The sequence below is a fragment of the Leptinotarsa decemlineata genome, unplaced genomic scaffold (assembly GCF_025532065.1).
Source record: "Leptinotarsa decemlineata unplaced genomic scaffold, Ldec_3_MD MMD2_tig00026361_RagTag_RagTag, whole genome shotgun sequence".
Taxonomy (NCBI): Eukaryota; Metazoa; Arthropoda; class Insecta; order Coleoptera; family Chrysomelidae; genus Leptinotarsa; species Leptinotarsa decemlineata.
Window position 1 is genome coordinate 3,064,460 of NW_027412704.1, and position 15,413 is coordinate 3,079,872.

General features: G+C 35.9%; 1 protein-coding gene across 1 annotated transcript in view; it reads left to right on the forward strand.

Moving 5' to 3' along the window:
• Window positions 1-15,413, forward strand: part of LOC111517573 (monocarboxylate transporter 12) — a 52,461-nt gene that overhangs the window by 27,254 nt on the left and 9,794 nt on the right. Inside the window, exon 2 of the mRNA XM_074185077.1 lies at window positions 4,657-5,168. Within this exon, the coding sequence (XP_074041178.1) occupies window positions 4,670-5,168 (499 nt within the window). The 5' untranslated portion in view covers window positions 4,657-4,669. The remainder of the gene's footprint in view (window positions 1-4,656; window positions 5,169-15,413) is intronic.

Here is a 15,413-nt window from a genome sequence, read left to right on the forward strand (position 1 = left end):
CTGTGCAGCTTTCAAATATTCCACCAACAAGTGCAGGTGTTCATCAACATTTCAACCGTGTATTTTATCAAATTCAAACTTGGTTAGGACATGATTTGGAACCCCAGGTATGGGGTTGGGCAATGCGAAACGATTTTCTGGAGCCTATCATGACAATTTCACCACCTGCTCCAGAAGATTTGCTAAATACAATTTTCTGCAACTGCAAGAGTGGTTGTGGTTCGCGATGCGGATGCAGGAAAGCGGGCTTGCAATGCTCTCTAGCTTGTGGCCAATGTAATGGGCAAGCTTGTCTCAATGCTCTACCATATCAGAGCGACATTAACGAAGATGGAACCTTTGACCCCGAAATCATGGGAGAACTTGAGACAAATGTCGTTGAAGACGATAATGAAGACCAGTTTCAAATTTACCAGCAGCCAGAAGACGACGATGAAGAGGAAGAAGATGATTAAAATTATAAATTGTAGTTTTTGTACCCTTTATTCCATTTCTTTACTTTCAATAAAAATAAATGTATTCAATGATATTTTTTAATAAAAAGATTAATTCATAATTTATTTGTTTTTTTTCATCATGTAAGAAGTTATAAATATTAATTAGGTTAAAATTCAAATATAATTCCTATATTTTCATTAACAATTCTGCAAACACATGGGCAGGTAAGTGTTGTTAAATAAATTAATACTGAATAAAAAGTGGATAAGTTAGGAGAAAAATGATAAAATATAATATAATAGTTAATAAAAATTGACAAATATTTATAATCATTGATTTATCGACAGTTCATCAACTATATATGGCGCGTTTTCGACCGGAGCCACCGGTTGACCTGAAGTGATGCTGTGACCGCGTGCTTTCCGCCCTCTATCTCGAAAACGGTTCACCGTATAAAAAATTTTTTTAAACAATATTTGTAGAGAATTTTGTATTCTACAATATTGATGATAAATACAAATAGCAAAAAACCCATAGGAAATGAGATATTTCCAAAAAAAGCGCAAAAAACCGATTTTTGTGACCTTTGACCTTGAAATTTAATAGTTGCTTACACCCTACCATATGTAGGTTATTATTATTATTATTATTATTATTATTGAGAATTGTCCCCTTAGGCTTCTAGCAACGATTTTTAGCACTCAGTCGGAGTTTCTTCAATTTAACGAGGAAATTGAGATTGATACGTTGCTTCTGTTTTTCGTCACACGTGTTTTGGTGCGTGAATAGAGAAGATTTTCAGATACCCAACGCGCTACTAGTTTTTTCCCCACCCCTCTAGGGTGACCTCTAGACGCGCAGTCTCGTTATTTAACAGCCGGACCTCGTATACTTTTTGGAACCGTTTGATTTCATCATTCGGTTTCAACAAGGACATGTATAGGATTTTTACGTCAACAATCGCTCAGAGATATTATATATTTCTTTGAAACTATCCTTCATGTTTTACCCAATATGAATTCAAAGAATATTTAAACAAATCAAAAAGGCACTTTTAGTCTTGGGAAGTCCCCGTACAGTGGTTTTTCCGTCAACAGGTGAGAGAAATTATGTATGGCGGTTTCAAAGAAATGTTCAGGTAGCTGCTTTTTCAGTTTGTGGGTTTTTGAATGGACGTCATAGACATTTTTTTCTGAGTATATTGAATGATACTTTTCCAATTATTAAACTGCAACTTGTTTTTTGACAGGAAGATTGAATAAATATGATATTTTCAAGAGTGTAGTTGAAAAAAATCGACTAGCGAGTTCGAATACACGACGTACACGTAGTAATCCTTTCCATAAATACTTTTTTGTCATGACTATTCCTGAAGACGCTTTTTTATTTCGAAGACGAAACACAAGCACTATAGGAAATTCCTTAAGACGTTCTAAAAGCGGTGCCTGTGCGAAAGTAGCGATTCGCGTTGGATTTCAATCGCTGGAGATTAAATTCATTTGAGAAGCAGCCTTTGCAAATCCAGCGACATGACTGTGTCAAGACATGATGTCCATTTCAACCCCTAACAAACTTATTGAAGCAGAAAGCGGAATTATCTGTCCTGACATTAATATATTCGGTTCGGTATCCTTTTGGAGAAAACAGATGCCTGAATTTTCGTAGCATTGAGTTGAACCAGGTTAATTTCACACCAATCCAAAAAGAATGACAAGTGTGCTGTCTTCAGCAAAGCAATATATTGAATTTTTGTTTTTTTCCAGTTGATATACAGTAAAAAAGGGTTGACGACAATATGGATCCCGGGGGAACACCAATATTCTTCAATTTGATTTGTAGGAATCGATATTATTCTTGAGTTGATATCATCTTCATTTTCTTGCATTTCACTGGCCAATATTTGATTCATTCATTGATTATTTTGGATCCTGTTGACTTTTTGCCCTTAATATTCATTACAACTTCCATACCTACTGCATTCAATTTTTTTGAAAATGTAAGGAGGTTTCTACAGTTTTTTTCACGAAACATATAATGTAATTGGCTGATAATTCTCAGTAGCTTCTTAGGAAAATCAATCCAAAAAAGCAACTCTTTAATATTTTCAAAAACGTTTAAGTTGAATAAATTGAAAGAGGTATATTTTTAGGAGTGGTTGATTTTTTTCAGAAGAAATGTTTTGGGTTTCTAGTTCTCCATCTTCATACAAATAAGGTGTGGAAATCTTCCAAAGAAAGGGAGGAATCAATTATTTTCAAAATTAACTCTATACAAAGACACAAACGCTAACTTGACAAGTTATCTTTTTAGTTTGTTTTGTATATGTATTTTGAGTAAAGCTCAAAAAGCACAACAACATCTGCATGAAGCTGTGGGATATGTAATAATATCTCATCGACTGTTCAGATACATTTCCATAAAGACATTGAAGGTACGATCTAAAGAACTGTCATATTTTCATGGACTGACACCTATCAGAAAACACCTACTCCCCTGGCTAATACCACAAAGGGCGTTGGATTATATCCGACAGGTGTCAGTGCAGCATTCTCACAGAAGAATATGCAACTGCCGGAGTCGACTTTCAAATATTGGAACGAGCACACTCGCAAACCGGTTTCGGGCTATTTGGTCTCTCGTCAGTGCAAAGTAGTACAATACAATATCTTTAGTCCTTAAAATGATCACTCCACAATGATATAGGAGTCGTCAATGGTAAAAAACATGAAATGTATATAAACATTAGTACAACAGTGTTACAAATAGGTAATGCCGGGCATGACATTAATTGTTGATTGGCGAATGTAGATATTGAAAATATTCATTAATATTGTAAAAACAACCATCTACAAGATATTTTCTGATTCTCCGTTTACTACTAATAGGCCGGAAGGTAGATAATTGAAAAATTTGGAACCCGCTAGAGATGGCGTCTTTTCGAATAATTTTGTAGGATGTTGTTGTAGTTTGATTAAATTCCCGTTCCTTGTTGCGTAATTATGACATTGGGAGTTGGTTTTTTTCACAAAGAGCAGACAGTTATAAATAAAGAGAGAAGGTACTGTTCTTCTTCTTTTGCTTGGAAACCTGGTCTACATGAATCAGTGTGACGTAGATTGTGAAGCATACGAATTATTCGTTTCTGAGCAACAAAGACCCTGTTAATATTTGTTGCTTCTCCTCCTAAGACCACATTATAAGATAGAACAGAATTCACAAGAGCATAGTAAACATCTAGCAGTTGTTCTCCACTCAGTATTTTTTTAAGCTGCATTAAGGCATAGAAACTGCCATTAAGTCTTTTACCTATGTAGTCGACTTGAAATTGCCAATTCAATGAGTGGTCGATGTGAACTTCTAAAAACTTTTGTGGATTCTGAAGGGTATATATTTGTGTTATTTATAATAACGTGTATGCGATGTTCCACAGATATTCTTGGAGAAAACTTTACCAATACTGTTCTGCATTGACCATAAGTCTATTTTGACTTATTACATTCAATTTTTCTTGAAGTTCCGTAGGACTTCTGCGGAAATAAAAGTATCATCGGTAAAAAAAACTATCGAAGTAGTGGCGATATGTTGTGGTAAATCATTTATGTATAGTAAAAACATTAATGGTCCCAAGACTGAGCCTTGTGGAATTTCAACTTCCAAGTCATAAGTATTCGAGTTTACATTATCCCATTCTCTGTACATCTTTCGAAACTTCATGTAAGACATAATCCAAAATAGAAATTTACCTCGAATTCTAATTGCACAAAGTTTCTTGGCCAGTAAATTGAAGTTTATAAAATCAAAAGCCTTTGATATATCGAAGAAGAGTGCAGCCAAAAACTTTCCTTTGTCAATTTCTTTATAGATAATTTCCAAGAAAGCTGTAGTCGCACTTTCCGTTGATCTACCGGGGCAAAATCCATTTTGACATTTGTTAATTACGATATGTTTCGTTAAGAAAGGAAGTAGTTGTCCATAGATACATGTTTCAATTACTTTGCTCGAATAGTTATATAAGGTACTAACAGATCCCAGGCGAGTAGTTATTCTCTGATCTCTGACAGGTGTCAGCCCATAAAATGAATGAAGGAGAATTCATCTTGTAGATGATAGACTAGTTAGTGACTATCAAGACAAAACTATATCTAGGCTCACTTGTTCAGCTCTCCTAACTGTTGTCTTGTCACTTTGGCGAATAACTCATCATTACTCTTTTTCCAGATCTCACCAAAAGATGTCCTCCAACATAGACTCGCCAGAGAAGAATGGCACCGCCTACAGCCAAGTCCCAGTATCGGAAAACGACATGTCAGAAACGAGGTATGACGACAAGCAGATCGAAAGCAAAAACCTGGTTGACTCTTCAGAAAGTGAAGAAGCTTCCTCCGGCGATGCCGAAGTAGTCATCCCTCCTGACGGGGGTTGGGGCTGGGTGGTAGTCCTCGGCTCCTTCATGTGCAACGTTATCGTGGACGGGGTGATTTTCTCTTTCGGCACCTTCCTCGAGGACATTGCAGAAGAGTTCAACGTGACGCAACCGGAAGTGGCGCTCGTGGGATCTTTGATGTCAGGATTTTACCTCATAGCTGGACCTTTCGTTAGTGCCATTGCGAACCGTTATGGGTTCAGACTGGTTACCATTGTGGGTGCTATTATTGCTGCGGCTGCTTTCGCGATATCGAACTTTGCGAGTAGCGTTCTGTTTCTGCATATTTCTTATGGAGTCGTAGGAGGTGAGTTCGATTTATTTTACATCTATAGTGAAACTTATATCCAAAAAATACTCTAAAATTTCTGACCTGAAAGACTGGGAAGGGTTTAAATGAATAGTCCTCTTCCGTATAAACAATCGACACAAACTATCAGTATCAAGCTTACTAGACGTAGCTTAGACCAAGTGCCACATACGTTACATTGGAGATTAAGATCAGTAATAAAAAATAATTTGAAACCGGCATTGTCTGAAATTCCAGATATAACCAATGAAATCAAGGTGAAGAAGCAAATCGATGATTTTCTTGGTGTTTATTTAGAATTTTGGATTGGTTCAAACTGTATAACCATTTTCCATAACATAACATAATCAATATTACTGGAATTTTATCTCAACACCAAACCGTTATTTTCAACACCTCGACACGTGTTTCAATCACCAAGTGAACATCTTCAAGAGGAAGAATAAACTGATTTAATCTTCCTCTTCCTCAGTTCAATCTTCCTCCCCTTCAGTTTAATCTTCCTCCTCCTCAGTTTGATCTTTCTCTTGAAAATGATCACTGATTCAATATTCCTCTTCTCCAGTTGGATCTACGTCTTCCTCAGTTTAATCTACCTTCTCATCAGTTCAATCTTCCGTCTCTTGAGTTTAATCTTCACCTTGAAGATAATCACTGATTTGATATTCCTCTTCCTCAGTTTAATCTTCCTCTTCTTCAGTTCAATCTTCCGCCTCCTGAGTTTAATCTTCACCTTGAAGATTATTACTGATAAAATACTCCTCTTCCTCAGTTCAATCTTTCTTTTCCTCAGTTTAATCTTCCTCTTGAAAATGATCACTGATTTAATCTTCCTCCTCCTCAGTTTAATCTTCCTCTTGAAGATGATCATTAATTCAATATTCCTCTTCCTCAGTTTAATCTTCCTCTTCCTCAATTTAATATTTCTCTTGAAGATGATTACCTGGTGATTGTAACACTTGTCGAAGTGTTGGGATAAACCTCTAGTAATATTCATGACTACACCAAGGTTTCTATTTGTCCCGATAAATTGACCATAATACCATTTACCAAGAGAAGCAATTAAGGGAGGAAAACCTCTTAGACTTTGATGTGAAGAGATGAAACTATTAGGAAAGGGTTGATAATTTGGGAGTGATACCAAATTTCAAATTGACCAGGAGTCACTTTGAGACAGGATAAAAAAGGTTGAGGAAACATTGATGCTGGTCAAATTTAAGTTAAGATATGGATGCTGAAACCTATGGCAACCTATGCTTTTTTTATTTGACTACTAGAGATGAACTGACCGTTATTAACAAACTAGGCAGTGGAATCGTAATCGAACTACAGTAGATCGGACAAAATTGAAACTCCAGTACATTAAAAGGAACAAACATAAGACAAATTTCATGTTAAAAATCATGTTTAGAGGACATCTGAACAAAGGAAAGAGAGCTAGTTCTACAATTGACGGAGACATTAGCTGCAAGTAGAGGGACAGAGCAGCTCGCCATAGCTTATGCAAATATGTGACACTGAATCAATTTATGAACAACGCGATTCACGTCTAGAAGAATATATAACTCAGTCTCATCATTTTTTCATTATTACTGCATTTTTTATTACGTTGAAATGCCAAGGAAAAATTGAAGATTTCGATAAGACCACTATCAGGATTACACCTGAAGATGGTTTACCCATCTCAAATTATTCAACTGAATAGTTTGTTCTTATCTTGTCACTTTGAAGAAGAAGAGTCATATAAACGTGAAGGATTCAGTATTAGTGCAATAAATATTTTCTGGCGCCAGACAATATAAAAAATAAATTGGAATTGTTACCACTTCGTGAACAAAAGAATTGACTTGTAAATTTGGGCTCGAAAAACACATGTGTCACAGCATTCTTGTCGTACCATTGTTTTCGTTATTCTACGTACCTAGTACAGAGACTCCTGTTTTTATTTCCTTGTCAACAAACAATTTTGTTGAGCCTATTTTGGTATCGGTCCATCGGTGTCAGATGCTAATGTGGATGCTTTTCAAACGGTATTCCGCTGATTGTTTGTCAAAGACTCACAGGACAGATTTATGGAGGTTGAATGCACGAATGCACATGGATATTAATAAAGAATACGGAAATAGAGAGAAGAATTTCGTGAGCCAAATATAGGAGTGGAGATTCCTTGGAACACGGCTTTGTTTAAGCCCTGTTGGAAATGAGATCTGATTTATTTCAGGGAGAAATGTCGGGAGAAATGTTTATGGTTAAGCTTGAGACAACCGAATGTTCAAAGTTGAACAGTGGAAATGAAAAAAAAGTCTACAATTCTCCAGACTATAAACCAGTCTTTAGGGTAATCCAAAGTTTTTTGATTGAGAGTGTATTAGTAACTTACAAATTATAGGAGTTACAAGGTCGGTCAAATGTAGTGAAAGTTCCCTATTCACGGATATTATCTATTGATGAAAACAGATCTGGAATATCATGTTCAGTTCCGGAGATATTGTTTTGTTTCTGTTGATGTTATTTTTGAGAATATTAAAGAGCTTCTATTTCAGCCGAGCTTGGTTTGGCTTAATTAGATTTGGAATTTGATGTTTCGTATTCACTGGGCCACCCATAATAATATGATAATTTTTGAATACGGACCTGGGCAGTATTCTTTCTGAATACATTGACATTTGACAAAATACTACCCAATAGAGGTTTTTGGCTAGTTTGACAATGATTCGAGCGAAATTTCTTACTGGTGAGCATTTTTTTGAGGTCTGCCTACAGCCAGTAGTCGCTGGGAGCCAAATCTGGTGAATACGGTGGATATGGGAGCAATTCAAAGCTCAATACATATAGTTTTGTTTTGATTGACTTTTGACAAATATTTTCGTTGCCATGTGGTTGTTTCTTTGTAATTTTGGCCTCCAAACGCACTTCCCAAAATATCGAGGCCATAACCTTTCATACCGATTGTTGTGCTTTCCAGCGCTTTGGACGAGATTCACCAGCTGCTCTCCACTCAGATAACGATAGTTTTGATTCCGGAGTGAAGTGATGGATCCATGTTTCATCCATTGTCATGGTTTGTTTGTTTTTCCGCCCCCATACGAACGACAACTCTTAGTAGTTGAGAAACTTGTGCGAGCTAAGGACTAACAAGGTCTTACCTTTTAACGTGTGATTCCATGTTCAAACATGGCCAGGCAGTCCTCAGAAACATCAAGACCTTTTTGTTTCTGGTAAACAGTGAGCTCGAGTGGCTCCCACTTTGAACAGAGCTCCCTCTCAGTCAAATACTCATGCAATATAAAGCCAACACATCGGTGTCTCTACGACCACGTTTGAAGTTAGCAAACCAACGATTAATTTTTGTTTCTGTTGTTCATTGTTCAAACTATCCTAGACTATCTGGTGTCTGTATAGGAAGTTGATAATAAAAACAAAATTTGCACCGTCTTGAATTCACAATCTTTACTTTTTCTTATTTCTTCTTTGTTGGATATTATGTATATTTGTTATCAGTGTCAACGGTCAGCTTTCCGTTAAATTCGCTGTTTGAGTTGACTACTTACGTCTGTATCATTAGTGTCAGTTGTCATATGTACTTGATATTATTTATATTTGCCACTTTTTAGTTTTTTATTGCTGTTTTCATTGTATCCATTTTGCATTTGGCCTTCTCAATATTTAGTATTGGTAACGGCGTGAACAATTAACACAATCACTGATACTAGGATCTTCCATATAAAGAAACTTCATTGGAGCATCCCTTGTTAAGATACAGCCCCTTAAAGGGGGTACATAAAATTTGTATAACATTTTTTTCACAAGCACTGAAAAAGTTACAATATTGAAATTAACCTGACCTTTTGTACTACCGAAAAGACACTTAGCCAGTAATTTATTTGGTTTACCTCATGGTTGTAAGGGGTGGAAAACGCAACCCCCAAAATTTATTTCCAATGTAACTTTTTGTCTTATTATTTGTTTACAGCAAAAAAAAAATTACGAACAACTACAGAGATACATCGTCATAAATGCGAACTGGATTTATTGTTATTTTGTAGTTAGTACCTGCATTAAACGATTGAAGGGTAATGAACAAAACTAATTTATTAATAACAAAACACACAACATGTAGAAATTATAGTAAATGTTCAATATGTCTACCTTTAGACAATACGCATGCATTAGACGTCGGCGCATTGAGCCACGTATTCGCTCAAATATTCCTGCACGCATCGATGATACGGTTTCTTAAGTCCTCTACATCGCGAACAGGAGTACGATGAACCAAAGGCTGTTAATGGTCCCAAATAGAGAAATCGAGAGGATTGAGATCCGGGGATCGAGCGGGCCAGTTCTGTGGTCCTCCTCGACCTATCCACTGATTTGCATATGTTTTAGTTAAATTTGACGTGCTACTTGACTAAAATGGGCGGGAGCCCCATCATGCATAAAAAACATATTCCTTCTGATGCCCAAAGCAACTTTCTCCAGCAGTACTGGATGCACTTCTCTTAAAAATTGAACGTATGCCTCACCATTTAATCGAGGAGGTAGAAAATGAGGCCCAATTGAATCATCCCCAATAACTCCGAGCCACACGCCAAGAGAAAACTGTTCTTGATGGTTAGTTTCGACAATAGCGTGAGGGTTTTCATCAGACCATATGTGGTCATTATGAAAATTAATAATCTTGTCCCGAGAAAAACTACATTCGTCTGTGAATTCTATCGTCTTCAGAAATTCACAATTTCTTCTAATCATTTCCAGCATCCAATTGCAAAATTCAAGACGGTTCGGAAAGTCTCGCGGTAACAGTGCCTGTACTTGTTGCAGATGGTAAGGGTATAAGAGTTGTTCCTTCTCAAGCTGTGGTGTTCGTACTTCTCGACGGCGACCACAATCCTGCGTTCTTTTGTCGAATGAACCATATTCCCGTAGTCGTTGATGAAGTCGAGCAAATATTCTATGTGAAAGATGCTGCCGTTGAGGATACATTTCAGCATATCTTCTAGAAGCTTCTAACCCATTCCCCTGCGACAGACCGTAAACGTAATGCATATCAGCCATTTCCTCATTCGTGTATGACATTTTAATAACAAGTGAATTATTGAAGTAACAAATTAAGAACAGAACAACAACACACAATTAGTATTAATTCAATTTCGAAAATTCACAAACTGACAGCCTCATATCAATTTAATTGTCACTATCGCTAATAGCGACCTACTAGTAAGATTAGTTTGGTATTTTCGCATTTATGACGATGTATCTCTGTAGTTGTTCGTAAAATAATTTTTTGCTGCGAACTGGTTTATTTTGGGCAAACAACCCAAGAGACATTTTTCGTTTAGAATGAAACAGGCTATCGGAAATAAATTTTTAAATGGTTAGCAAATAATGAGACAAAAAGTTACATTGAAAATAAATTTTAGGGGTTGCGTTTTCCACCCCTTACAACCATGGGGTAAACTAAATAAATTACTGGCTAAGTGTCTTTTTGGTAGTACAAAACGTCAGGTTAATTTCAGTATTGTAACTTTTTCAGTGCTTGTGAAAAAAATTGTTATACAAATTTCATGTACCCCCTTTAAGGGGCTGTATCTTAACAAGGAATGCTCCAATGAAATTTGTTTGTATGAAAGATCCCATCTTTTTCCGATGAGGAATCACCTCCTTAAATGATTTACACTTATTTAGTTACACCCTGTATATTTGATAATGATTTACGCTTGATAATGTGAAACATAATACTCCAATATGTGACCCACGACCATAAGTCTTTCAAAAGTAGGTATAATCGTGAAGAATACATTCTGAGAATTTCACCTGAGGGGTAAATTTATTGGAGAGGTGCCGCCCACTCTCTTGAGTTTCAAAATGAAACGTACCTGCTGGGTATGTCTTGTACGATTTGCTGGTCACACCGCCAATATTTCATAATGATAATAGAGACAGCTATTGAAAATTTACCTGAAGTTCGATTTCAACATTCGAAACTATCACACAGAAAAAAGTTATTGATGCAAATAAATTTTAACTCGCTTGAACAAATTTGCAACTTGAAAAAGGCGAAATTAAACTATTATTTGAAGTAGGTTGTTGTTTTTGTATCAGTTCATGAATGAAACAGGCTAAATGCAAATCTCTTCTCTTTTGCATTTTCAACCAATTCAATTGATTTACTGAAGGGGTCACATGATCTCTGTAATTCAGGCTGAATATAAATCTAATGCGCGCGTTTTTTACTTTCTGAGAATAATTCTCAACCGTTGGGGAAATCCTGCCGGTAAGTTACAAACCTTCCATTTGGTCTCTCGAATTCTGAGTCGTCAAAGGTCAATGTAATTAATAGGCAAGGGAATGTCCGCTGTGAAAGAATACAAACGAATCTTTGAAATGACAATGATGAAATATCTTCAACTGTTGCACGAAGTTAATGCGAAATAATTACTTAATTAGAGCTGTACCCGGATACTTGAGGAGATTGACTGTCTTTTTTAGAATCAAACTATTCATCTGAGTTTGTGTTTCTTGGCTTTATGACTTGTCCATTCACGATTAATTGAAAATAAACGACAACTTGTTTCTTCATATGTTGCTTAATGAGCGATTGTTCATAGAATTACTTTTGATTCTGATTCTGATTCTGATTCCTTAGCGAAGACTTGAATTCGATCAAACACAGGTAGATTTATATCTATCGAATTTAATAATTTTTTGTATGGAATCCATCTCAGATATTTGAAAAAAAATGTTGGTCAATAACAGGGTTGATACGTGTTGAATTACTCTATATGTGACGAAATTGGCCAACTCATTGAATTTCCGCATTAGAAAACAGATTTAGCAGTAGGAAAGAACTCAATTCAAGTTGGTCATTCAGTCATTTTTTTTAATTCCAAAAGATTGAGTTCGAAACATTTCCTCTCCCAAATATAATACACCATATGGGATTGGTCTTCTCATTCAAGAAAGTACTCCTATGTTCTTTCATTCTTTGAGAAAAGGTTCTCCCCGTATGACCAATATAAAGTTCTGCACAAGAACCACGAGTCAATTCAAGTACTTCTGATCTATCTGACACTAAAGTCCTGTTATTTTTGTTAGGCTTTCTAAATATCGATAGGGTTCTGCTCAGTAGATGCGCGTTAGAAGACGATGAAGGAGAGCGCTCAGTTGCATTAAAGCTGTATTCAACGGCATATTATTGGGAAATAATGGAAGTTGTACCTTCAACAGATTAAACAGATTTCGGAAGCTGAATGTCATTATTCATACCTGGATTTACAAGCAAATGAATCCATGTCAACTATTTTCGCCCCGGTGCAGAGTGAACACATTTAGTGTGTCCTATTTTTGAATGAAAGTAAATGAATGAAAATAACTTTCAGACCGTCGGGTCGAATGTATCCCTGTTACATGGTCTGGAATGAAAAAACTTGTCGAGTATATAATAATGATGTAGTTTATATTCGCTAGTGTCGTGATGAATGAAAAACCGGCATCCTTCAGAGAAAGGGGTACCTCGAGGTTCGGATTTGAGGCCCCTATCATGATATCTGTATTTTCGGTATGTAACCTTGTACAATCTGAAAAATCAAATTCAATAAAGAATCTGCTTAAGTGTGAAGAGCAAAAAGAAGAGAGTAATATTAACCACTGTAGAGTATAGTCGTCTTCACAAAGTTTGCCTCCAAATTGAATGATCTATGGAGAAGAAAATCATGCATTCAGCTTTATTTAAATGGTTGACGTTTCCGAAAAAAACTCTTTTTCCGTTTTAAAACCTCAAAAAATGCATTTGTGAAGAACTCCTCAATTGGAAACATAGCTTTATTAGATTGTGGATGCTTAAATATCCTAAAATCAACAAGGAAAAAAATGTCTGTCAGATAATACTGTCTGATGTTTTATTTATTAGACTTTTTGTTTCAGTTATTATATTGAATCTTTGCAGGTGATTCCATACTTTTTATACATTCACTATTTAATATATCCAACAAAACGATATTCCTTACTTGAATATTGTAACAAATGTGTATTTCTGGAAGTTGCAAAGCATCCAGCTTCCAGTACATATTTCATTTGAGTAAATTTCACAACTGAAATCTCTTTCAGACGACACTGTTTCTAAATAAATTAAAAGTGTTAACTATGAGTGACTTCAAGTTCATGATAACGAAGGAAAGCGAAACCGATGACCTTTGATTCCACCTCACCGTTTTGGACAAATTGAGTTAGAGGTCATACTCTCTATTATTGGAATTTCGTTTTGATTGCTTTTTTGATTAGTTTTGGAATACATTATATTCATATTTGATATGAAGTACCAGTTCTTCCGGTCTTTTTGATAATATTACTGTGCCTGGCAATAATTACTGTAATAACGGGTCTAACGGTCAGGGGTGTTGCTGTTTTATTAACTTAAATTATCGATAGGTGTGGAAAATTGGTTGAATCAATGTTATACGTTATACTAAAGAAGACTATAGTCGAATTCTACATGATAAAAATGAAACAATTTTTAAATTTTTTCAATTCTAGACGCGAAATATTGGGATGTTTGGATATTTGGGACTTTGAATAGATGAAATTTTGTTCAGATGTTACTTTTATAGGTATATCTATTTGTAGAGTAGGGAGGGTGTGACCCGTTGTACATACTCCCGAAGAGTTATCCTCCTAGAACTACATCCTTTGATTCCATTCCATTTCTTTGGGATTGAGCATGGGCGTGACGTTTGGTTAGTTCCGCAATTGTCGTTGTTGTCACTGGGTCCTGAAATTTTTAGTCCAGCCTCTCCCTTGGCTAAAGAGTTACCTTTACTTTTGTTGTGGCCTTCAACCCACCTTAGGATAATGTTATTATCTACCGAGGCTGGCTTATTTTGCCAGATATTCCTCTCCTGGTTATTCCTTTTGTAGCGATCGAGACACCAGCCAGTTCTGTGTGAACCACACCGGTATTTTTTCCCATTCCCCACTAAAATCCTTAGGCTTAGTGATCTCGAGTAAACTCCACATCCTGAGCCTTCTTTGGTTTTTGAGCCATCTGTATGGGTATATACTAGCATTGATGAACTAGAGAAACAGCTCAGGAAGGGATACCACCAATTTTGGCTTCAGAGAGCTTGATGGAAAGGGTTGTCGAAGTATTTTATAAAAAAAGAGCAGAATGGAAATCGACGGTGAAGTCTAGGTGTTTTTTGAAAACAGCTAAAGTCTAAGTAATATCTTAAATAGGCAGTAACCCCTTAAATAGGCAGTAGACTTCAAGTAACATCTTGATCTATAAGAAGATGGAAAATAATTGAAGTCTCATGTGAAAGGAAACTTGTACAAAAAGTCACTATGAATTAAGTCTTGGTGAAACTGATGATGAAACTGATGAGATTATCCTTTAGTGTATATTTTTTTAACACAATTAACCCAAATACTGCCTGAATATCATGCTAGGATTAGCTTCAATCAATTTTAAAACAGATCAGCTGAGTTTCATCTGAGAGACATTCATCATTATTTCATCTGAGAGTACTACATTACAGCCCATATTCAGTGTACACAACACTTACTCTTTGGATTACAAATTTTTTACGAGCAACCGACTGTAAAACCAGTCTGTTTCTTGCTTATGCATCTTTCAATACTTCGTAGCTAGGCGTGGAGATGTTTTCTGACAGACCGATAACAAATTGCATGATAATGAAAAGATTAAAAAGTCGAGATAACTGATATTGATACTTGACAAGAGATAACAGTTGAATTGTCTCGGCAACCTTTGATATATTCACTTTCCTTTCACTTTCCATATCACAAATCAATGACCAACTTGTATCGCTATGTTTTAAAATGCACGGTATATGTCTGAAAGTAACGAGGAATCAGTGTGTTCGTAGTAGCTACACTGATATCGATTAAAAAAAAAAACAAATGCATCAGAGTAGTGATTTTCTTCATTGAAAATATTAATTCGGGAAACTCATTTATGTGATTTTTGCTACATCATCAAAATAGCTTATTCCAGTATGAAAAAAATCAATATTTCACTTCTAAACTGCTCCACAATAATGGTGATTCAGAAAAAAGCACAAATGAAAGGTTTACGTTGAAAAGGGTGCCTAACAAACTTCAGTATCAATTAGTCTCCTAATTGACTCAATTGAATTACAGTGTTTTCCTAGAATCATTAATTTTATTCAGTAGGTACAAGTGAGATAAACTGTTTCTCAATGAGAGAATTCTTATAACAACATG